Here is a 26,324-nt window from a genome sequence, read left to right on the forward strand (position 1 = left end):
ACAAATCAACAACAATGGATTATTTTTGACGGAAAGATTGTCTGTTTGCTTTCTATTCTGAATTAAAAAAATCCCAGTCAATTTGGCTTTCTTTTTGAAACGTTCAGTCGCTCACCAGTTTTCATTCTTTTTCATTTTGTTGCTTCCAGAAGTTAGGGTGGGAGGTTCGTGAACAAATCTCGTTACATTCAAAACCCAACTTTACAAACATTTTAAATTATATACAGTGATCAGACATGTACACGTCACGGCTGTTCCCAACTTGTGTTTTAGTGTGAGTTAAAAATAGCCCAGCAGAGGGAATAGTTTGGCTACCAACAGCTGCAGCCAGCACACTGTTAAACTCGCTTGCCAGTTATACGCAACTGCTTCCGCGCTATACTGGGAGATTGGCCTTCTCTGTGCATAGCACTGAGAGAGCTACTAGCTGCTGTGTTATCTGCTGTGGGGAAAGGATGGATGCTAAAAATAGCCTGCAGCTAGAGTAGCAGAAATGAAGCCCTTTGAACAGCCGTGGTACACTGGTACCAGCGAATTGAGCCCCCCCCCCCCCCCCCCCCCACAATCAGAGGGCACCCCTCAGGAAAGGACACCTTTTAGTTTCCCTTTGTGTATCATCTTCACCAAAATAAACCTGTCATGAAAGGACACCCGCAATATAAGGACACTTGTAACTGGTCCCAAGCTGTCTTTTATGGCTGGTACCACTGTATGTAAATCATGGTACAGATCCATGTGGAAGGGACTTGTATGACAATCGTACATAAAAGACAGCAAAGGCATACAATTAACGTGCACCTCAAGAAGACAGCGCATTGCTGTGATTGTTAACGGTTTTGCCTAGCTTCTTGTTACGCAGGAAAAAGACATACAATTAACGTGCACCTTGCATGTTAAGTAACGGATACAAACAGCACATTCCTGTGACTTTTCACCGTTTTGCTCTTGATACACAGAAAAGAAAACAAAAACATACAATAATCTTGCAGCTTGTAAGTTTAGTGACCAGTATCAACAGCACATTTTGAGAGGTTTTACTAACTGTTTTGTTCAACTCAGGTTACTTGGATAATGGGACAACGAAAAAGATTGCGTAGTGAGCTGATTTGAACATAGTGGCTCTAAAATCAACATGAGTATGTACACAGACAGTACACCTTTCTTCTCCTTTCGTTCCTTCTGTCAAAAATGAAAATACTGTTGATCAATCACAAGCCGGGCCTCAGAGAATGTTTTCTCCATTTGACGCATCCACAAGCACACACATGCGAACACACACATGCGAACACACACATGCGAACACACACATGCACATGAATACACATAAAAGCGTGAGCATGTAAACAAACTTTCCTTTGGAGAAAATGAAAGACTTACTTTCAATATACATAAACGTCGCAATTCTGCACACACACACACACATTCCTCTATGTTCTCAAAGATCTACACATACCAAAAGCAACAAGCTGAACCTTCACCTTCCTTTTATCCCTTCACCCCAACACATAAATCTCAGTCTTCCTTCTCTGCACCATTCGTCACAATGTCGGAACCAACACACACACACACACACACACACACACACACACACGCACGCACGCAGACACACACCTCTCTTCATTCACTACAATGTTTGTCTGTCATACGGCCAGCACACACACACATCCCCCCCCCCCCCCCCACACACACAAACACAACACCCCCCCCCCCCCCCCTCAAATCTCAGTCTTCCTTCTCCTCCTTCAGTGAACCATTCATCCCAGCGGAGGGACTGGAGGGTGATTTTTTGTCGCCGGACACGATGGCTGCTTTGAGACGCAGGTAAATTTCCTGACGCACGGCGGCGGTGAACTTTGTGACAAGCGACACGGACGTGGCGGCAGCGAACACGACATTGATGGTGAAGATGAGGTAAAAGTTGCCCAGCCAATCCATGCTGCCGAAATTGCCGATCAGGTCAAAGTTGGTGATACCTGTAAGGAATGTTATTTATGAATTAAAGTCATGCAGTGAAAACCTGTTTTAAGGCCTCCAGATCTAAAACTTCCCCTGATTAAGAACTTGATTCATTAGATATTCTGAGAAACTCATCCAATATTTTGAGACATTGCCTTAACATTTGAGACACACACCCAAAATATTTAAGACACTAACGCAACATTTTTGGAAAAACTCTCCCGTCATTTTGAGATACTTGCCCACTATTTTGAAACACTCAATTTTAAGACACTTACCAACAAATTTTGAGACACTCACCCACCATTTTTCAGACACCCATCAAACATTTCGACCCACCATTTTGAGACAGTAACCCACTAACCATTTTTGAGACACCCACCCACCATTCTGAAGACACTCATCCAACATTTGCAGACACTCACCCACCATTCTGAAACAACACCCACCATTTTTAGAAACCAATCCACCATTCTGAGATACCCACCCACCATTTTGAGACACTCATTTAACATTTCTAGACATTCACCCATAATTTTTCAGCCATTCACAAGACTTCTAGACACTTACCCAACATTTTGAGACACTCATTTAACATTTCTAGACATTCACCCATAATTTTTCAGCCATTCACAAGACTTCTAGACACTTACCCAACATTTTGAGACACTCATTTAACATTTCTAGACATTCACCCATAATTTTTCAGCCATTCACAAGACTTCTAGACACTTACCCAACATTTTTGAGACGATAGGGAGGGCAGAACTAAGCACCAGCAGAACACTGCAGTTCATGATAATTTTCACCATTGACGTGTCCCCCCGTCTGGGTTGCAACCGACACAAATATGGCAACCCAAAAAAGCCCACAACCGCTGTACAGATAAGATATCTGTTGCAGAGTGAAGGAACAAATATATAGACATATAACAAAATAATGTACATGTACAGTAAAACCTGCATCCAGCGGACCCTTAATTCGGCGGACACCTTTGCATAACGGACACTTCAAGTGAGGACGGATGTATTTTACACTCAAAAACACCTTAAAAGAGCGGACACCTCAAAGGCGCGGACGCGGACACTCTTTTTTGGTCCCGATTTGGTTCGTTACCTGTCAACAACGGTCCGCCATCTTGGTTCTGCAAATTCTCGCTGGCGATGTGAACGCGCGAGAAGCTTATTTTGTAAGCCAACGACAGCACTTGAAAGATTGATTTTTTGTATGGTGCACGCTCATTGGTCGATGCCGTGAATTAAACTGAACTCACAAACAAAAACAAGTTAGGGTTTCTACTTTCTGTACTGTGGTGCATCTTCGTCTCATCCTTCGTCGATCGCGGTCTCATCATGTCAAAACGGAAATTTCTGACTTAAGAAGAAAGAGTCGATGTGATAAAGAAATTGAACGGCGAACTCTTCGAGTGGTTTTCGAGAGCTCGATCAAAGAATATTCCCGTGAATGGCCCATTGCTTCAGATAAGAAACCGATTGCACCTCTTTCTCTCTCTCGCTCGTTCTCTCTCTCGCTCGTCCTCTCTCTCTCTCGCTCAGTCGTTCTCTCTCTCTCTCTCTCGCTTAGTCGTTCTCTCTCTCTCTCTTGCTCGTTCTCGCTCGTTCTCCGTTCTCTCTCTCTCTCTCTCGCTCAGTCGTTCACTCTCTCTCTCTCTCTCTCTCTCTCTCTCTCTCTCTCTCTCTCTCTCTCTCTCTCTCGCTCGTTCTCTCTCTCGCTCGTTCTCCGTTCACCCTGAAATGCTGACAGCTGTCATGAACTTGAGTAGCATTCTGAAGATGTGCGTCTGAACCAAGCCAGACTGATTCTGGTTTTGTACATACATGTTGCATGTTGAACTTGTTTTCTTTGTCACTTTCTGTATGACTACATGTAATGCACAGTTTAGAATAAAACTATTTGGCTGTGTTTTTTCTTCCCAAAAAATGTCTGCGCATTCATATTCAAAAGAAAGGACACCTTTGTACAAAGGACAGTGGCAAGGTTCCCCAAGGGTGTCCTTTGCTCGCAGGTTTTACTGTACAACCAAGCACCAGCCAAATGATTTGAATGGGCAGAACAAACTTAAAGTCCTTTGCGCTGATTTAAACTGGTGTTCCCGGGTAAACCATACTGTAACAAGACCAGTCCTGCCCAAGCTTTTTTTTTATTATCGGAAAATAGCATCTTTCCACTTATACAGAACAGTGGAACCCGCCAGCATGCCCCCTCTAAGCTGAAGCATTTTGGCCTTGTAAATATGTATGTAACTCCCTCTGGTAAAAGATACAGTGTGCATGTACAGAAACACAGTATTCTGTCTCTCCCACATGGGTTAAACTGTCCCTCCCACATGGGTTAAACTGTCCCTCCCACATGGGTTAAACTGTCCCTCCCACATGGGTTAAACTGTCCCTCCCACATGGGTTAAACTGTCCCTCCCACATGGGTTAAACTGTCCCTCCCACATGGGTTAAACTGTCCCTCCCACATGGGTTAAACTGTCCCTCCAACATGGGTTAAACTGTCCCTCCAACATGGGTTAAACTGTCCCTCCCACATGGGTTAAACTGTCCCTCCCACATGGGTTAAACTGTCCCTCCCACATGGGTTAAACTGTCCCTCCCACATGGGTTAAACTGTCCCTCCCACATGGGTTAAACTGTCCCTCCCACATGGGTTAAACTGTCCCTCCCACATGGGTTAACCTGTCCCTCCCACATGGGTTAAACTGTCCCTCCAACATGGGTTAAACTGTCCCTCCAACATGGGTTAAACTGTCCCTCCCATATGGGTTAAACTGTCCCTCCCACATGGGTTAAACTGTCCCTCCCACATGGGTTAAACTGTCCCTCCCACATGGGTTAAACTGTCCCTCCCACATGGGTTAAACTGTCCCTCCAACATGGGTTAAACTGTCCCTCCCACATGGGTTAAACTGTCCCTCAGACATGGGTTAAACTGTCCCTCCCACATGGGTTAAACTGTCCCTCCCACATGGGTTAAACTGTCCCTCAGACATGGGTTAAACTGTCCCTCCCACATGGGTTAAACTGTCCCTCCCACATGGGTTAAACTGTCCCTCCCACATGGGTTAAACTGTCCTTTTTAACGTCAAGTTTTACAAAAATGGCCTAGATTTGGAATGCCGAGACCACAGCTGGTCATTCTAGACAGGTGGTCGCCATGGAAACGTTTATTTATTTATTTATTTGGTGTTTAACGTCGTTTTCAACCGTTCAAGGTTATATCGCGACAGAGGGAAGGGGGGTGATGGGATAGAGCCACTTGTCAATTGTGTGGTCTGGGTGGCCGAGTGGTAACGCACTTGCGCTCGGAAGCGAGAGGTTGCGTGTTCAGGCCTGGGTCAGGCCGCAATTTTCTCCCCCCTTTCCTAACCTAGGTGGTGGGTTCAAGTGCTAATCTTTCGGATGAGACGAAAAACCGAGGTCCCTTCGTGTACACTACATTGGGGTGTGCACGTTAAAGATCCCACGATTGAAAAAAGGGTCTTTCCTGGCAAAATTGTATAGGCATAGATAAAAATGTCCACCAAATACCCGTGTGACTTGAAATAAAGTGTAAAAAAATTCCATCTCACACGGCATTAAGTCTCAGGGCTTGGAAACATGAATACACGCATGCAGGAAAAAATTTAAAAAATGGGTAGCGCCGTATACTGTATGGCAGCTCGCTTTCCCCAGGGAGAAAGCAGCCTGAATTTCTGTGAGGTTACCCTCATGGACTATATAAAATCTTATCCTTATCCTTGTTTCTTGTTCACAAAATTAAAAGCACTAATCAAAAATTTGCTCCAGGGGCTTGCAACGTAGTACACTATATGACCTTACTGGGAGAATGCAAGTTTCCAGTACAAAGGACTTAACATTTCTTACATACTGCTTGACTAAAATCTTTACAAACATTGACTATATTCTATACAAGAACCATGGAAAGGTGAATTTTACACAAGAAAAACTCGTCCAGGATCTTTCAGAGTGATCGTCATGTGCAAGCGGTTGCTTTTGAAAAGTGGTCACAAGGGCAGGTTTGACAGTCTCTGTAATGTTCTAGGCTCTACTTACAGCATAATACTAGAGCAAACAGTGCTGAATAGGACAGGGAGAGTACTGCATCACCCTTCACAGCAGACTCTGCAGAGTTGTCTTTAGTTTATAGTAGCTTGACGTTTCTTGTACGCCAGTGGCCGGTTAGACACCTGTCAATTGTAAAGTTCTCTTTGTGATTGGGTCTGGCTGCTGCTGTCTCCTCATAGGCTCTTGGGAACCTTGACGAACCCATAGCAGTTTTTGTAGGGCTAAGAAATTAGCTGTAAAATCTCCTGTTTGACTGGCTTTGCCTCCAAAGGAAATTCTTGTGCTTCGGGCCCTTGGTAAATAACCATCCTACCATGCAATTTCAGACATGCACAAAAGGATACAGAATGAGGACGATTTCCAATGCTGCCCCGATGGGACCAAATGTGGACAATGATGACAGGCCAAGAACGGTGTCCTGAAACAGAAAAACGTGATACACGTACATGCAGTGATGTACATTTTAGTCGGTCTCCGGTCTCTGACCGATCCAATTTCCCCAGGACCTATAGCTTTAACCCCAGCAGGACACAGGTCCGATTAACCTACAGAAGAAGTGGTCAAGGGTCCGATCGTTTTTGACAATGAAGCGGACATGCGGACTGTTCAATTTTCAAGAGGAAAGCTTGTTTCGGTTTTGCCAAGCGAAAGTAAACACTGCGTGAGGAAAGCTGGTTTCGGTTTTGCCAAGCGAAAGTATGCACTGCGTGTGACCAGTTTGTTGAGTGAACGAGGCACCATATGGGATCTGATTCTTTGAATTAATTTATCCTCAAGTTGGATCAAGAAGAAAAAAAGAAAACCGAACCCATATGGTGCCTCGAGTGCATTCATTGGCTCAGCAATAAATCGTTGAGAGAGGATTCAGTGCACAGAACTTGGTGTGTACGGCTCGAAGAAACCGATTGTGTGTCAAAACCCAGGACATGATCCTGAAAGCAAAACTTGAGGGACCCGCAGAACGGTCAGATGCCTACCTGAAAAACATTGTCGACAGATGGGCAGTGAAAAAAAACCGACAACTGTTCAAATAACTTTGAAATGTGATTCAATCCTTTGAGTATCTAGTCATGACAGTCGCGGAAGGTGGAAGAATTTAAACTGAAACATCTTTTTAAATGCGGTTTTACGAGTCGTGTTTTTGTCCTATTGAAATTGCAATCTCAGGACACTGTGTCCTATTGATTTTCAGTCTTCAGGACAATTGTCCTAAAGGCTGCTAGAAAAATGTACATCACTGTACATGTAATCTTCTTGTAAGCTGATGCTAGTTCCATTACAAGGAGCAGTTTCATTCATTTGTGATGAGAACACTTCTGTTTTTAGACAATAAACAGACATGCACAACATTTTTACTTTCAGTCAAGATATGTGAGCCTGCATGGGAAAACCTGGCTAAATGTGAACATTTTGACTTTTTGAAATGATATGAAACTTCAGACTTTGACAAATGTTTTACCAAAAAACTGAATTGATCTAACTGTAATAGTTTTTCACAGTGCTGTTTTGAAATACACTGGTGAAATCCTTTTGGGATGATGAAGGGGGATGATCAATAAAGCGATTTAGCAGTAAATCTGAAGATTGATCATTTTATCCCTTCTGACCTATTTCCATTGTAGCCGAAAATAGCTCGCTGCGTCTTTAGCCGGGTTATCCCATGCAGGCTCACATAATTATGTCCAAATTTATTCCAGGAGATTTGGATTAGGAGGGACCAGAGGGTGTATGTACATCTACCAACATTTCAAACTACATAAATGCTGTTCTTGAATTGAAAATGTGCTCTGAGAGTTATAATGAATATTTGATAAAAAAATGTTTTTTGACGTTTTCGTAACATTTCACATTTAGGGGGTAGGGGAGAAATATCTCATCTGGTGCCGCAACAAATCCTCTCAGGAATTCCAAATGTGGCTTGGACTTATCCAAAGGCATTGTTATTTCTACAAAATGAAACAGAAAACCCAAATTGGTTGAAACCTTTTACTCATCAAAGTTGACAAGCTTTGCACACTGTGAAAATGATGGTTTGAGCCAATCAAGCATCACTACAGCCAACCTATCAAACATTGAACACTGTAACTGGTATTTTTCACAAGATTTATGATCAAGTTAACTGTTTTGATTTAAAAAAAGTGGTTCTCTGTTCATTCATTGCAGCTGTGCATTGTTGTGATTTCACAGATAAATTTAGCGTTCGAGGGGGTACCCTTAAACAAAGGGGCATAAGTAGTAACGGGAATGAGTTTATTCATGGCGAACTTGATAAAACGTGTTCAGTAGACCCCAATGAATATCTCCAGCCTACTGAAGCTGGATCCTGAGGGGGGTGCACGGTAGGCTTGGAGCCTAATACATGCCTGTGCAAACAAACCCATACGCAAACTTACCTTGGCCACTGTGGGCAGAGCTTTCATCCCAATCAAAACTAAAATGGTATTTTGAGCAACGTTCAGGATACAAAATACCTGAAACAAAACAAATGCCAGTATAAACCTTCTGTCATACAAATGAACTGGGTTTATGAGAAAAAAAACCACATGATTGTTGCACAATTTCAACACCACAGCAAACTGAATGAGAATTTAATTCTCTAATTTTTTCTTCCTTCAGTTTTGAAGTTGACCATGTCAAAGACAACAAATAAAACCTCCAGTCAATTTGTCTGCTTTACTCAGTGAGCATATCATCAAAACAAAAATTGCCTGCAATCCCTTATTTCTGCTAAAATCATGTTTCTAACTTTCCATTCCAATTTTTTACTCCAGCCTTTGGGACTTCAGGAAAAGTTTTCTCTCTTTCTTTTTACTCTTCGTTTAATGTGTGTATTGTAGCAAGGACTAGCTGCAAGAAAGGACCATATGGACCTAACACTATTATCATTCTGTAATAAAGAAGTCCCCCCCCCCCCCCCTTCTCTTGGGTGGGGAAGCAGACAAAAAACAAAAAAACAAGTCGCGTAAGGCGAAAATACAACATTTAGTCAAGTAGCTGTCGAACTCACAGAATGAAACTGAACGCAATGCAACGCAGCAAGACCGTATACTCGTAGTCCACCGCTCACGGCATAGGCAGTGAAATTGACAAGAAGAGCGGGGTAGTAGTTGCGCTGGGAAGGATAGCACGCTTTTCTGTATCTCTCTTCGTTTTAACTTTCTGAGCGTGTTTTTAATCCAAACATATCATATCTATATGTTTTTGGAATCAGGAACCGACAAGGAATAAGATGAAAGTGTTTTTAAATTGATTTGGAAAATTTAATTTTGATAATAATTTTTATATATTTAATTTTCAGAGCTTGTTTTTAATCCGAATATAACATATTTATATGTTTTTGGAATCAGCAAATGATGGAGAATAAGATAAACGTAAATTTGGATCGTTTTATAAAAATTTTTTTTTTTTACAATTTTCAGATTTTTAATGACCAAAGTCATTAATTAATTTTTAAGCCACCACGCTGAAATGCAATACCGAAGTCCGGGCTTCGTCGAACATTACTCGACCAAAATTTCAACCAGTTTGGTTGAAAAATGAGGGCGTGACAGTGCCGCCTCAACTTTCACGAAAAGCCGGATATGACGTCATCAAAGACATTTATCAAAAAATGAAAAAAACGTTCGGGGATATCATACCCAGGAACTCTCATGTCAAATTTCATAAAGATCGGTCCAGTAGTTTAGTCTGAATCGCTCTACACACACACACAGACAGACAGACACACACACACGCACATACACCACGACCCTCGTCTCGATTCCCCCCTCTACGTTAAAACATTTAGTCAAAACTTGACTAAATGTAATGAGATAGGACAAACTGGGCCACTTACTGTTAAGGCGAGAAGGAGCAGCATGACTAAAGGATACACCAGGTTTTTCCTCCACGACGACACCTGCTGTCTTTTTTCTGAAACACACATTCATTTAAACATCCTTAAAACACAAATTTAACATGTTCACACAAATCAAGACCTCATATCATCCACTACATTTCCAAAAATATTTACTGAACACCCCCCCCCCCCCCCCCCATTCTGTATTTGTTTTTACTAAATCCAACAGCAAACCATCTTAACCCTATCTGACTGCAGTGCAGGCTCAGCAGCCTCTCCAGCCTGGAGGGTTTTGGCACTGTAGTGCAAATCTGATGGGTACTTCACAAAAGCGCTTCTAACTCTGCAACTAATAGTAGTAGACACATACAATTTTGTGTGTTGTATGATAAGTGCATGTTCTTACCTGTTGAGTAGCAGTCAGTACCTTCTAAACTGTGTAAAGTTCAAAGAAATCCTTCTTCCAAGTCACAAACACAACACCAACAAGTATGTAAACACACCACTCTGTCACAGTTGTTCCAACAAGTCACAGGATGTTTCTGTCTCACATTTGCATCGAAGCCCACGCACAGGTCTTGTCCACTCAAATCAACACTTGTTTCACTCGATTGAGACGAAGAAACGTCGCATTCGCAGACCTGTTTACCCTAAACCCAAGGCAAGAGTACTTTCCCAAAAAGTTGAGTGTATTTTTCAAAAAGTTGGTGTACTTTGCAAGCAAAGCCATATGGGCTAGGGAAAATGTACGCGTGGGTGCAAAACGTGTTTGTGAAAGAATAGCATGTCTTGTGAACACGTTCAGAATTTAACTCCTTCCAATACAACAGGGATAAAACAATTTTATTTACCTGTCAGTTTATAGCATTATAACCAGTGTCTTCCAAACAGATTGATAATGAAAAGATGAAGTTCGTGAAATAACATCATCTGCGGTTGACAGTGGCAAGTTCATTTTTACAATCATCTCAGAAAACATTGCTTCAGTACGGACTACAGCCTTTTCTTCTGGCAGGATTTGCTTTGCGGGAATGAACTTCATAATGAGCGCTTTTGCTGCTAGCCCTGCTTACCTCCCCTGACGCGAGCGCTAGAGGACACGGGTGAAAAATCGCTTCTTTGCGATGTGTAAATCGGTACTTTCCTATTTTATTCTGCAGCTTAGGTAACTGCGCATAGTCTTCATTGTTTTTTAAATTTGTGGTGTCGAGGTATGTCCGAATCATATGCTACCCATCTTTTACACATGGCGCAGTTACCTAAGCTGCAGAAATTAAATAGAAAAGTACCGATTTACACATCGCAAAGAAGCGATTTTTCACCCGTGTCCTCTAGCGCTCGCGCCAGGGAGGTAAGATGCTTTTCTCCCTTGGGCCAAGGGAGGTGACCAATGCTAGCAGCAAAACCGCTCATTCCTTGGCAGCTTTCAGCGGATTTCTTTGCAGCAACCATGTCCAGGTGAGTTTTGGAAATGCAGTGTCGTTCGATGTCATATTTCCCAGCATGGGCAACGGAGAAATCTGATTTACAATACTTGCAGTGTGCATGATTTTTTCCCATAGTAGACTCAACAATTCCTGGCTCTTTCTTATATTTCTCCAAGAAAATCTGCTGCTTCTGCTGTTTAGACTTGGTACAGTCATCCGAAACTGACACATTTTACCGCTTCATTTTGCCACGATTGTCCAGACGATCGCACATGCCAATAACTGAACAAGGTTTCCACAGCTGAAGACTCGCTGTCATGGTTATCTCCCTTCGACCGAAACCGGTATCAGTTGTACCATCCCGTAATCAGCACACCAACACCGGAAAACGTATTCTAGACTTTTTCTTATGCGTATTTTGTGCGTGTGTCGCGTATTTGCGTACCGATAATAATTTGGCGTACAAAATACGCCCAAATCGTACTGGTAAACAGGTCTGCATTCGGCATCATAATCACTGTCATCGTCGAGGAAAATCTCGTCAAGAACCTGCCTCAACGAGTAGCGGCGTTGGTTGCTCATATTTCGCAGGAAAAATGCTCAAAAAACACTCAATCGGACGATTTTTGTTCGCCAAATTGCTCCAAACAAAGAAGAAGGAAGTGGGAACAGATTTACCTCCCTTGCTCGTGACCTGTCTTTTATTTTTAGATCAGAAACAAGGTCAGAGAAGATGTGTGTCACCGCCCGACAGTTTGTCGGGCACAGGTGTTAAAAGCTGCTAGATAGGGCGGAAAGAGTTAACAGGACTCACACCCAGTAAGGTAAAGGTCAAGGTAGTCCCATAACCATTTTGGTCGTTGTCGAGCGAGATGCTAGAGATGTCACCTACTCTCAGGTCAGCGTGATGAAGGCGGTGCCCACTCCTCTGCCTCGCTGCCTTTGCCTTCCCCGGACCTCAATAGGGTCAGGTACCCATTTCTCTGCCTCGCTGCCTTTGCCTTCCCCGGACCTCAATAGGGTCAGGTGCCCATTTCTAGTTGGTGAGACTGGAGAGCACTTGACACATCGGGTATTTGTGTTCGCCTCGGATGTGGATCAAACCCATGACCTCCAGCGTGCGACGCAAGAGCTCTAACCGCTGTGCTACTACGGCTCTCACACGTACCTAGTACTGTAGCTGAAGACTACTTATGTGAATGCAACGTACTGTGTACTCACCTAACTGCTGTCTGTTGGCCTGCATCTCTTCCAACTGGAACACTAACACGTCCATGTTGGTGTGCCCGTTGGCTATTTGACTTGGAGCTAAAAGTGGAACAAACAAACATTACAAGCCTTCTTCTTCTGTTGCATCCATGTGCTGTAACTTCCATGTGCTGTAACTTCCACATACCGTCTTATCTTGTACAAGTGGTTATTTTTGTTGTTACGTGTATGAACATTGTTTTTTGTTTTTGTAGTTTTCTTCTTCTTCGGCATTCAGTACATTTGTATTTTGTACAAGTTTTTTTTTTTTTTTTTAGGGTATGACCATCTTTCCCAAACCATTTAAGCAGTCATACTCAGTTTTAAAGGGATACATAATAGGTATTTTCAAGTTTCTATAACCCAATGAACTCTGACATGGACTACATGATCTGTTCTGTGTGCACCTGTACTCTTGAGCATGAGTGTACACACAAAGGGAGATAATGCATTAGCAGGTCTGCACATGTACTCTTGAGCATGTGTACACACGAAGGGAGATAATGCATTGGCAGGTCTACACATAAGTTGACCTGGGAGATCAGGAAAATGTCCACCCTCCAACAACCATAATTATCTAGTCAGGATTTGACCCTGAACCATCCCCATGGTAGCCAGATGCCTTAACCACTAGGCTATTGCACCTGTTGATTAAAGCACTCAAATGTATAAACGCACTGACGCACAAACGCACACACACACACCATTACTCATGTGCATGAACACACAACAGCACTTACCAAAATGTTTACAATGGATTTTTCGTCTTAAATGCTCTTCTTCCAAACGGACGGTATTCAACTCTTCTTCAATGTCTCGAAGAAACTGCAAATAAAAATGCTGGAAAATCTTTACGCAGGTATTAACAAATGCTTAAAATTTACAGTAAAGTGCAAATCACAGGCAAATGAAGATAACTCAACTGTTCATTTTCAATATTTGCTCCTCAGAATAAGTTGTTTTGAAATGTAACAAGAATAGTACACAATTTCCACTTCTAAACAGTTCAAATAACCAGACACATGTGGAATTTTTATTTAATCTTTAGAGTGGTTTGGTGTATACCTTTGATTGCAATTATATCTGAAGTTAAAGTCTAATTACAGTATTCAATAACAGCCGTGACATAACATTGGTCTGTACTTTTGGAACCATGATTCAATATGAACAAGAGGTCCCTAAGCATGTAAGAAACGAACGACAAAACACTGACACACTTATGCACTCACACACGCACGCACGCACACACATATGCACTCAAACGCACACACACACAAAAAACACCCACCCACCCATACACAAGAACAAAAGCAGCCACTGACCTTTGGTTTGACGATGAGCTCTCCCATGACAGTGAACATTCTGGACACACCCAGAGGTGTACATGCTGAAACAAACATTATGCACTGTACAAAACTGAAACACCATGTGATGATGAAGGAAGACGATGAGGCACACATTTTGTAATCTTACTACAGTGGTACCTGTGATGAAAGGACACCTTTGGGACCAGGTAACAGTGTCCCTACATTGCAGGTGGCCTGTCATGACAGGTATATTTTAGTCCAGAAAATAGAGAAAGGGACAAGAGAACGTGTCCTTCTGAGAGAGGTGTCCTCTCATTAGAGGGGCCCCACATTGCAGGCATCACTGTACAGTACAAGTACAATACATGTATGTATCCCATTTAACCAAGCTTAGCGGCCCAGCAGCCTAGCTGTTTCATTGTTGTAGGACTGGGTGGCCGAGTGGTAACGCACTGTACTTGCGCTCGGAAGCGAGAGGTTGCGAGTTCGACCCTGGGTCAGGGCGTTAGCAATTTTCTCCCCCCTTTCCTAACCTAGGTGATGGGTTCAAGTGCTAGTCTTTCGGATGAGACGAAAAACCGAGGTCCCTTCGTTGTACACTACATTGGGGTGTGCACGTTAAAGATCCCACGATTGACAAAAGGGTCTTTCCTGGCAAAATTGTATAGGCATAGATAAAAATGTCCACCAAAATACCTGTGTGACTTGGAATAATAGGCCGTGAAAAGTAGGATATATGCGCCGAAATGGCTGCGATCTGCTGGCCGATGTGAATGCGTGATGTATTGTGTAAAAAAAAATTCCATCTCACACGGCATGAATAAATCCCTGCGCCTTGAATATGTGCGCGATATAAATTGCATAAAATAAAAATAAAAATAAAAAAATAAATCCCTGCGCTTAGAACTGTACCCACGGAATACGCGCGATATAAGCCTCATATTGATTGATTGTTTGGTGGTTTTTTTTTGCAGAATGAGAATTCTTGGCTGAATTCATTTCACAAATTGACACAGGAGTCAATGACAAACCCAGGGCGGGGATGTAGCTCAGTCGGTAGCGCGCTGGATTTGTATCCAGTTGGCCGCTGTCAGCGTGAGTTCGTCCCCACGTTCGGCGAGAGATTTATTTCTCAGAGTCAACTTTGTGTGCAGACTCTCCTCGGTGTCCGAACACCCCCGTGTGTACACGCAAGCACAAGACCAAGTGCGCACGAAAAAGATCCTGTAATCCATGTCAGAGTTCGGTGTGTTATAAAAACACGAAAATACCCAGCATGCTTCCTCCGAAAACGGCGTATGGCTGACTAAATGGCAGGGTAAAAAACGGTCATACACGTAAAATTCCACTCGTGCAAAAAACACGAGTGTACGTGGGAGTTTCAGCCCACGAACGCAGAAGAAGAAGAAGAAGAATGACAAACCTAATTAATAGCAACATTGTACAACTTTGCACAGAAATCAGCCAGACTGGTAAGTGGGAGGATGCTCTTTAGGGATAAGGGATAAGGATAAGATTCATATAGTCCTGTGAGGTTATCCTCATGGAAATTCGGGCTGCTTTCTCCCTGGGGAAAGCGAGCTGCCATACAGTATACAGCGCTACCTATTCTTTTGTTTTTTCGCTGCATGCGTGTAATCATGTTTTTCATGCCCTGACACTTTAGCTGTGAACTTGGGTTCTTTATCATGCGCATGCCGGCACACAGGGATGTTCGGACACCGAGGAGAGTCTACACAAAGTTGACTCTGGGAAATAAATCCCTCGCCGAACGTGGGGTTCGAACCCTCGCCGATAGCGACAACTGGTTTTGAAGCCAGCGCCGCTACCGACTGAGCTATTTCACCGCCATGTAAAAGCCTGGACAAAACTTTGGTGGTTTACATGATGGCTTAAACCAGAAAAGGCAGCTGTGTAATAACCGGTGAATACTTACAGAGTAACACTAACACACCGATGAAGGAAATGAAGGAGTAGAGGTACGGCAGGTATATGTGCCACACATCTGAAAATATACCAAAATCATTTTGTAGTTAATACACATTTCTCAGCCACCCTCATTCTGTTGTGTTCATCAAAGTTATCCTTTTAAACTGCAGTCACATGCATTCTTGTATGAATTATATCATGGAATAAAATGTCTGTAAAATGACAGAATTGTACTTTCTAATAGTGCACTGCAGTTAAAAAATCTACCTTGAACTCTTATCAGTTGAAAACATGATCATTCTTACTGATATATGATAACACAACAACTGATCTCATCTGAAATGCTTAATACATTAACTGCATGAACATTTAAACTAAACTGAAACGTACTCAAAGTTTAATTAAATGTAAATGTTTTTGTGTGTGCATGATTATCTATATACATGCATGGGCATGAGAAGCATTAAACATCGATTTCACCTCTCCTCGCAGCTTGATTTTTTTAATCATTTCACAGGAAGATGCCTGCATGTATACTGATTTCTGTCAAAAAGCTTCTGAGAACACTTGCTTTGATAATGATAACAACAATAATGTTCAGGTATTAATTGCCACTTTTTTGTTTGTTTGTTTGCTTAACGCCCAGCCGACCACGAAGGGCCATATCAGGACGGTGCTGCTTTGACATTTAACGTGCGCCACACACAAGACAGAAGTCGCAGCACAGGCTTCATGTCTTACCCAGTCACATTATTCTGACACCGGACCAACCAGTCCTAGCACTAACCCCATAATGCCAGACGCCAGGCGGAGCAGCCACTAGATTGCCAATTTTAAAGTCTTAGGTATGACCCGGCCGGGGTTCGAACCCACGACCTCCCGATCACGGGGCGGACGCCTTACCACTAGGCCAACCGTGCCGGTCCCATTAATTGCCACTGGCACTTTTATTTTAACATGAGCTCAAACTAATGTAAACAAAAATAAGTATTTTCAGGGTTACAAGGCGCTACAGCGCATAAGGCGCACCCCCTTCTTTTTAAAAAAAATTGTAATCCAGTCACCCATTGGGCGCAGGGGGCTGATTGGGCACACCAAAATTGAAAAAGTATACGGGTAACAAACGGTCGAAGAATGAAAATAAGCCACACATCAAAGGAAGAATACAGAGTGGAAATATGTGTGCTCTGTGTGTGCAGCGAGATCAAAGGCAGGTCCATTGTGATAGCTGGGTTGCCTTGTTTATAGACACTGACCTTCTTTCCAGGGGTCAATGACCCAGTTTTTGCTATGAGAGGTGGTTCCCCTGTCATATCTGAGAGAGGAAACACTTCCTGCACCGGGGTCAGTGACCGAGTTTAACCTATGGGGCGGTCTCTTTAATGTCTTGAGTAGAAACTTGGCCAGGGTAGTACCTAGTAGCTGAAACATGCATTACCACAAGTTGTTTGACTGGTACTCAGGCGGTCTCTTTGATTTTTTTGTATTTCATACACGGATTAGGCGCTTCGCTTCTTATACAAGACGCAGGGGTCAAACTCGAGGAAAAAAGTCGTGCCTTATGACCCGAAAATACGGTACATAAAAAGTGACAGGAACAGAGAGAGGCATTTTTTTTATGTAAAACAAAAATCCTACTATACCAGGACATTGACTTACATTAAAATACTGCATTTTAAAAACTTAACTTCAGACACTGGAAGCAACAAGGGTTTATTCAAAGCACAAAGGCTCAAAAACTGCAATGGGCAGGACGGTTGCTGACATGTAGCTTGACTCAATGTTTCCATGGAAAAGCAAGGGAAAACAAAGGAAAGTAACTCTTCCATAACTCATAAAAACTTGACAGAGTTATTTCCTTCTTCTTCTTCTTCGTTCATGGGCTGAAACTCCCACGTTCACTTATTTTTTTGCATGAGTGGGTTTTTACATGTATGACCGTTTTTACCCCGCCATTCAGGCAGCATACGTCGATTTCGGGAGGCATGCTGGGTATTTTTGTGTTTCTATAACCCACCGAACTCTGACATGGATTACAGGATCTTTTCCGTGCGCACTTGGTCTTGTGCTTGCGTGTACACACGAAGGGGGACAAGGCACTAGCAGGTCTGAACATAAGTTGACCTGGGAGATCGGAAAAATCTCCACCCTTAACCCACCAGGCGGCTGCAGCCGGGATTTGAACTGACGACCTTCCGATAAAGAGGCCAACGTCTTACCACCCCGCCCGTCAGAGTTTTTTTCCGAACATTGTCTATTATTCCAAACTCTGACAGCAGACAGAAGTGCAGGACATGTTGGCTGTGTGTTGGGGGTGGGGGGTGGGGGGGTATGAGAAATGTTGGAAAAGCCGAGTGAAAACAGGATGGTTGGTGGGTGACAGGTAAAGCATGGGCAACTCAATGTCTATGGGAAGAAAAGCTGTGATTACCAATTAATGCACGAAAGGCTGAAATGACAAGACAACAAAATCTGTTAAAGAGAGATGACGGGATGAGGATGAAAGAAAATGAGAAAATACGATGGAGAGAGAAAGGGAAAGGTGAAGGCTGAGCAAAGGGGAAGACATGGGTGGCAGCTTGGAGGGGGAGGGGGGAGGGGAGCATTTTCGGTGCTCTTCAAGACTTGATAAAAAAAAGGACTGTCAAAACTTCAAGGTAAATAAAAATCATAGTTAGCTAAAATCACACACAGACAAAAAGACACACAAGCACTAGCCTGAAAGAAACTAATCTCCCAAGTCTCTTCAAGAGTCTCTAATTTAAAAAAAAGACAAAATCCAACTCACTAAGAACCATAAACTTCAAACTACATGTTTTAACCAAACAGTAGAATATTACTCACGACAAAAACAGCAAAATCTGTGCAAAAACCATTCACAGACAGCTACCCTCTCCATTAATAATGGAAATATTCTTAGTGGGTGTTCATGCACCAATGATAGTGAGTGCACATGCATTTAAGATGACTGGCATGGTGTACCCAAAAATTGCTGTTCACCATGATCGTCTTCATAGTGAGTGCATGTGTACCAAACATGAATACAAATACGTTGCTGTGATTATGTCTTCATAGTGGGTGCACATGCACCTATGATCATGATCATAATGTATTTTGCAGTGTCCACCTTCATAGTGGGTGCACATGCACCTTTGATGATAAGCAGAAGAGTACAGAAATGTTGCTGTGCACTATGATTCTTCATAGTGAGTGCACATGCACATATGATGGTGAGTACAAACATACCAAAATGTTGTTCAGTAGGATATTCATAATGAGTGCACATACACCTGCGACAATGAGTATGCACATACCAAAAAGTTGCTGTTTGCTGTGATGATCTTCGTTGATGAGCGACGACACGACCCAGGCGATGCCCAGCACAACCACCGCCAGCAGAGCTAGCACCATGAAGGTTTCATACACACGCGACATCAGACCCTGCACAGTGAAGCAACAACAGTGTGCATGACAATGGAGGTAAGTATGTAACGACCCCCCAGCACAACCACTGCCAGCAGAGCTAGCACCATGAAGGTTTCTTACACACGCGACATCAGACCCTGCACAGTGAAGCAACAACAGTGTGCATGACAATTGTGATAACAATGTCACTTTTGGGGGGTGTTATTTGCTGTTCGCATGAGAGGTATATTCGCAGTATGACGACGACTTTCCTCCTGCACTCAACAAACAAGAAGCAAAAAAAACCCCAAAAATATCGAACTGTCTAAGAACTGAAACCAATTGACTTAACCCGTCAAATCAAAGAGATATTTGATGAAAAAAAAGCATGCGAGTTTCTTGCAAGTGAAGGAAATTCACAGTGAAATTCAATAAATTTTACCCCAAAATTCGATTCCTTTGAAAAAGTACACCAGGTGGTTATGTCCCTGTAATTAAGAAGGGGAGGAGAATGAATTTGATTCCATGAGTGTAAAGTAAAAGTAACAAAGATCTCCAGTTTTTGGAAGGGGGGGTGGGTGGGGTGGGGGGGGGTGTTGAGTGTGGAGTGTATACGCGATCAACAAGGCGAATGCGAAAGCTGGGTCCTGACCTTCTTTGAGCCTGAGAACCCCTCGGCCTCTGTGAAGAAATAGGCGAAGGGCATGAGGATGAAGATGGCCAGGTTGGACAGGAAGAAGATTTGATTCCACAGACCTGAAACACAGTGTTAACACACATTGCATCACAAAAACACAACAGTGGTACTTTTTCATCGTCTTCTTTGTCCATGGGCTGAAACTCCCACGTTCACTCATGTTTTTGCATGAGTAGATTTTTTACGTGTATGACTGTTTTCACCCCGCCATTCAGGCAGTCATACGCTGATTACCCCCCCCCCCCCCCGATTACCTCCCCCAATTTAAGACTTCCCCCCTTTTAACACCTTACTTTTTCAAATGATCTGTTCATAACCTCTGTCAAATAACGTCCATTCAAGGGTGGTGGCGGTGGTGGTACATGTGTAAAATCTCGTTACTGACAGTGACAATGGACATAGGGGGCAGTAACATGCTGTCAAACAACAAGAGGAGCAAACACATAACTTAATGGGCGGGGATGTAGCTCAGTCGGTAGCGCGCTGGATTTGTATCCAGTTGGCCGCTGTCAGCGTGAGTTCGTCCCCACGTTCGGCGAGAGATTTATTTCTCAGAGTCAACTTTGTGTGCAGACTCTCCTCGGTGTCCGAACACCCCCGTGTGTACACGCAAGCACAAGACCAAGTGCGCACGAAAAAGATCCTGTAATCCATGTCAAGAGTTCGGTGGGTTATAGAAACACGAAAATACCCAGCATGCTTCCTCCGAAAGCGGCGTATGGCTGCCTAAATGGCAGGGTAAAAACAGTCATACACATAAAAGCCGTGGGAGTTTCAGCCCATGAACGAACAAACAAACATAACTTAACCCCCCCTGTATCAACAACGTGTTAAGCCATTTGACGTAGTAACTGCGGGGGTACATGTGTAGAACCTAACTAACCTCATAACGAACACAACCCACCCTGTATCAACGACGTGTTAAACCATTTGACGTAGTAACTGCAGGGGTACATGTGTGGAACCTAACTAACCTTATAACGAACACAACCCACCCTGTATCAACGACGTGTTGAGCCACTTGACGTACTAACTGCCAGGGAACATGTGTAGAACCTAACTAACCTCATAACGAACACAACCCCCCCCCCCCCCCCTGCATCAACAACGTGTTAAGCCATTTGACGTAGTAACTGCGGGGGTACATGTGTAGAACCTAACTAACTTCATAACGAACACAACCCCCCCGTATCAACGACGTGTTAAGCCATTTGACGTAGTAACTGCAGGGGTACATGTGTGGAACCTAACTAACCTTATAACGAACACAACCCCCCCCCCCCTGCATCAACAACGTGTTAAGCCATTTGACGTAGTAACTGCGGGGGTACATGTGTGGAACCTAACTAACCTCATAACGAACACAACCCCCCCTGTATCAACAACGTGTTAAGCCATTTGACGTAGTAACTACGGGGGTACATGTGTAGAACCTAACTAACCTCATAACGAACACAATCCCCCCTGTATCAACGACGTGTTAAGCCATTTGACGTAGTAATTGCAGGGGTACATGTGTAGAACCTAACTAACCTCATAACGAACACAACCCACCCTGTATCAACGATGTGTTGAGCCACTTGACGTAGTAACTGCGGGGGTACATGTGCAGAGCCTAACTCACCCTGTATCAACGACGTGTTGAGCCACTTGACGTAGTAACTTCGGGGGTACATGTGCAGAACCTCGTTGCTGACGATGGACATGGGGAGTAACAAGACGGCTCCCGCAGACACCGACAGGGTGAACGTACACAGCCATAACCTGAAATTGTAAAATCAAAAACATACACATATACATTGATTTTCTTCTTCAATATTATCAAGGGATAATTAAAACGTATTTTAGGATGTCCACGATATAAATAGAATAAAAAAGATGATGATGATGAAAAGAAGAATGGAGAAAGAAGCGGGCCACAGAAAATGTAGCAGCAAAGCACAGTAAAAACAAAAGGCACTGAACAAACAGCATTGTTGAAAAAGAGTGTAGATAATGTAAAACAAAAATACAGCTGGGGAAAAAAAAGAGAGAGAGAGAGAGAGAGAGAGAGAGAGAGAGAGAGAGAGAGAGAGAGAGAGAGAGAGAGAGAGAGAGAGAGAGAGGAGGTGGGGAAAGAGAGAGAGAGTAAAGGGGTAAAGAGAGAGATCTATACAAATGGTTGGTCTTTTCCACACTAGCTTGCTCCTAATCATTAAATACAAACACATTTTATCCCTCTTGCCCTTATCTTCCCTCCCACATGTCCGCGATGTCACCATGCAGCCCAGCCCACACACAAACACTGACCCCCTTTCCAAACTGATCAATAAAGTTTCTCTCAATTTCAAAATGATCTCTTTAACAAACGCTCAGCTACAAATTGAAATGTCAACCCTGATGTTGAAGTCAAAATGGCAGGTATAAAAAGTTGTCTGCCTTCCAATAGTGTGGTTTTAATACAGTAGAACTAAAAGCTGTCCCAAAACAGAACTGATAACGTCTGTTTACAAAATATCTGCCGAAGTGGAGAGACAGGGGAGAAAATAGAACAAGTCGCGTAAGGCGAAAATACAACATTTAGTCAAGTAGCTGTCGAACTCACAGAATGAAACTGAACGCAATGCAACGCAGCAAGACCGTATACTCGTAGCATCGTCAGTCCACCGCGCACGGCAAAGGCAGTGAAATTGACAAGAAGAGCGGGGTAGTACTTGCGCTGAGAAGGATAGCACGCTTTTCTGTACCTCTCTTCGTTTTAACTTTCTGAGCGTGTTTTTAATCCAAACATATCATATCTATATGTTTTTGGAATCAGGAACCGACAAGGAATAAGATGAAGGTGTTTTTAAATTGATTTGGACAATTTAATTTTGATAATAATCTTAAAATTTTTAATTTTCAGAGCTTGTTTTTAATCCAAATATAACATATTTATATGTTTTTGGAATCACAAAATGATGGAAAATAAGATGAACGTAAATTTGGATCGTTTTATAAATTTTTATTTTTTTTTACAATTTTCAGATTTTTAATGACCAAAGCCATCAATTAATTTTTAAGCCACCAAGCTGAAATGCAATACCGAAGTCCGGGCTTCGTCGAAGATTACTTGACCAAAATTTCAACCAATTTGGTTGAAAAATGAGGGCGTGACAGTGCCGCCTCAACTTTCACGAAAAGCCGGATATGACGTCATCAAAGACATTTATCAAAAAAATGAAAAAAACGTTCGGGGATTTCATACCCAGGAACTCTCATGTCAAATTTCATAAAGATCGGTCCAGTATTTTAGTCTGAATCGCTCTACACACACACACAGACAGACAGACAGACAGACAGACAGACACACAGACACACACACATACACCACGACCCTCGTCTCGATTCCCCCCTCTATGTTAAAACATTTAGTCAAAACTTGACTAAATGTAAAAAGTAGCTAGAGGGGCTGTGTGTCTGTATTTGGGCCTGTGTGTGTGAGCACAGTGTGCAGATCTGCGTGTGTATGGCTCATTCTCCAGAGCTGTGTACTAGTGGAAACCATGTTACGGAGTTAAAATGTCTTTTCTTAATGGAGACATTTTAACCATACAAATTGATTTTTATTAATAACAACTGGTTCGATATATATCCTTGACCTGCAGATAAAGAATTAGAAATACTGTGCATGCACACTGTTTGGGTCTACATTCAGTAAATTAAAAGGATTTTAAAGTACACTACATGTACGTCAACTTCGTAACATGGAAACCAAAGGTTGTGACATGGATTTGAACTTTTTTTTTTTAATCATTCATTAATTTAAAAAAAAAGACAAAAATATTTACTATATAAGTATATTTTTTGTTGCATGTCTGTTTTATCATTTTGCTGGAGTATTACACAAAAAAGTAAACAGAATACATTCTAGTTGCCATTTAATATACTGAAAATGCATGTCACAAAATAGTAGGCAGCTCTGGAGAGTAACGCGTATACATGTATGTATGTGTGTGGGAAAATTCATTGCTAGGGTAGGTGCCTGTCTGTGTATGTATGTGTGTGGGAAAATTCATTGCTAGGGTAGGTGCCTGTCTGTGTATGCAAGAGCCTGTCACTGCAGTCAATTTCAAATGAAACACGAGGTCACTGACTTGGACCAAGGACACAATTTCATTCAAAGTAATGAGTGAACCACCACAGTGCAGTTGAACCCCAATTCTAAGACCAACCCCCCCCCCCCCCCCCCCCCCCGAGTTATTCACTTCTTAAAAAGGAGGGAGTCTTAAAATAGGGGTAAATTTACACTTTACAGAGGTTATGAACAGAATATCTGAGAAATCAAGGCCTTAAAAGGGAGGGAGTCTTAAATTGGGGGGTCTTAAAAGGGGGGGTCTTAAAAGGGGGTACCACTGTATCTGTAATTGCTAATTACACCTAATTCCACTCTCCTTCACTGGCAAGAAAGCAGACAAAACACTCACGCTATTCTGTAGACAGCAGCATCCTCTTCACCTGTTTCAAATGAAATGCATAGCAATAAGCAAATAATTTCTACAGGTAGAAGCACTCCAAGTTCAACATTTGGCAAAAACAACATGTATCAAGGTTTTCCAATTGCTTCGTTTCCGGCCGATTTATGTGGAGCACGTGATGCGCACAAAAAATATTGGCGGTCTAGAAGTGTCGTCTGCGCAATGATCGCGGCGGCGCCCGCGGCTTTCTTGACCGCCAAGGACGACCGCGCACGTTGTGAGACGTCATTCGTTAGACCTCAATACACACATTGAAAAAAGAGGTTGGGGTGAAGATCTCAAGTAGTTTTATTAGGTCCTGTTTTCATAGCACAAATGTTGGAAAATTAGTTCAGGGTGTACAAAGTTCCTAGATCTTTCACTCTGTTTTCCAACAACAACCACATACACCCACACATTCAGACACAGACATTCAGGCCTGAGAACACATAGCATGGTAATATCCTATTATTTAAACATTCTCCAATGGTAATACTTGCAATTTGAATTCACGAAAGCACTAACATCTAAACCATCCTCAGTTCCTGTGTTAGCTTAAAATTGCAATCAGACAAATACTCAGACAGATATTCACACACATTACTGAACTGAAACAAGACTAGACAAAATCCCAGAAAATAGTCATTTGTTTTGCCAGACAGTTGTTAACAGTTCGACACAACCAGATGTGCACATACACTGTTACATTTAGATCTACTGACCTGCATACATATCCTCCCGATCCGCACGCCGGCGGAATTGACAGATGGTGATGTAGGAACTGACGTAGAGCAGCATGAACAGGAGTAATGATATCTGCAATGGAGATTAAATAAAATTTAAATTAAAAAAGACTGAGAGAGAGGGAGAGAGAGGGAGAGGGAGAGAGAGAACTTTGAACTTTTGAACTTTATTACAGGAAAGATAGCAGAGAGAGAGAGAGAGAGAGAGAGAGAGAGAGAGAGAGAGAGAGAGAGAGAGAGAGAGAGAGAGAGAGAGAGAGAGAGAGAGAGAGAGAGAGAGAGAGAGAGAGAGAGAGAGAGAGAGAGAAAGAGAGAGAGAGAGAGAGACACACACACACACAAATATTTGTGTATGCATTATCATACACCTGTTTTTAAATTTAAAAGCATCAAACCCAAACTTCTTCAATGTCTTACAATGGAAATAACAAAACTGCTACCCTAGTTAATCCTAAACCTGAACTCAAACTACTGTCACTGTCAACACAATAGCTCCACAGGGAAGCTGCCCTCCTTTTTTTAATCGACTGTCAGATGCCTACATAGGAGAAGAAAACCTGTATACACTTTTTCTGCAGCATTTTGTACTGGCTCATTATAATGTTTGAGCACGCGAGCCCCCCTCTGTCGAGAGATGGACTCATCCAGAATTACCAATACATGTAGTTACAAACTATTATACTATCCCAGGGGGCGAGGAATACAAACGCTACTTTACAAGGTCGTTCGTTTTTCTCCAGAAAAACTGTCACAGACTATTCTGAAGAAAATGTTAATCGCAATAATGCTGCAGAAAACCAAGAAAACATTATGCTTCAGAAAAACTGTTTTACTGCAGTAAAAAACGTTGCTTCGGCGAAAGATGACATTATGCAGAAATGCTGCAGAAAAGACAGTTTTTCTCCAGCATTTCGGTTTTTCTCCAGAATAACTGAATAATGTCATAATCCGCCAAGAGCCAGTACAAAATGCTGCAGAAAAAATGTAAACAGGTTTTCTGCAGTAAAACAACAGCACCGTTTTACTGCAGCATTCTTGATTTCAATTTTACTGCAGTAAAATGTTTTGCTGCAGAAAAAAACGCTGCTTCGGCGAAAGATGACATCATGCAGAAATGCTGCAGAAAAGAACGGTTTTTCTCCAGCATTTGTCTTTTCTGCAGAATAACTGAATAAAGTCATAATCCGCTAAGGATACTATAGACCCAC

The 26,324-nt window shown here is 42.5% G+C and overlaps 1 protein-coding gene across 1 annotated transcript in view; it reads right to left on the bottom strand.

Annotated features, from left to right (window-relative positions):
* Positions 1 to 1,722: 1,722 nt before the first annotated feature.
* The window catches only part of LOC138946920 (limb region 1 protein homolog), a 28,784-nt gene continuing 4,182 nt past the window's right edge, over positions 1,723 to 26,324 (bottom strand). Inside the window, exons 2-15 of the mRNA XM_070318319.1 lie at positions 25,096 to 25,189; positions 24,344 to 24,374; positions 21,523 to 21,662; positions 19,854 to 19,957; positions 19,111 to 19,237; positions 15,804 to 15,872; positions 13,883 to 13,947; positions 13,301 to 13,385; positions 12,534 to 12,620; positions 9,883 to 9,959; positions 8,441 to 8,518; positions 6,392 to 6,465; positions 2,693 to 2,850; positions 1,723 to 1,973 (exon numbers count right to left, since the gene is read on the bottom strand). Of these exons, the coding sequence (XP_070174420.1) occupies positions 1,723 to 1,973; positions 2,693 to 2,850; positions 6,392 to 6,465; positions 8,441 to 8,518; positions 9,883 to 9,959; positions 12,534 to 12,620; positions 13,301 to 13,385; positions 13,883 to 13,947; positions 15,804 to 15,872; positions 19,111 to 19,237; positions 19,854 to 19,957; positions 21,523 to 21,662; positions 24,344 to 24,374; positions 25,096 to 25,189 (1,440 nt within the window). The remainder of the gene's footprint in view (positions 1,974 to 2,692; positions 2,851 to 6,391; positions 6,466 to 8,440; positions 8,519 to 9,882; positions 9,960 to 12,533; positions 12,621 to 13,300; positions 13,386 to 13,882; positions 13,948 to 15,803; positions 15,873 to 19,110; positions 19,238 to 19,853; positions 19,958 to 21,522; positions 21,663 to 24,343; positions 24,375 to 25,095; positions 25,190 to 26,324) is intronic.

Source organism: Littorina saxatilis, linkage group LG14, assembly GCF_037325665.1.
Source record: "Littorina saxatilis isolate snail1 linkage group LG14, US_GU_Lsax_2.0, whole genome shotgun sequence".
In the NCBI taxonomy this organism is placed as follows: Eukaryota; Metazoa; Mollusca; class Gastropoda; order Littorinimorpha; family Littorinidae; genus Littorina; species Littorina saxatilis.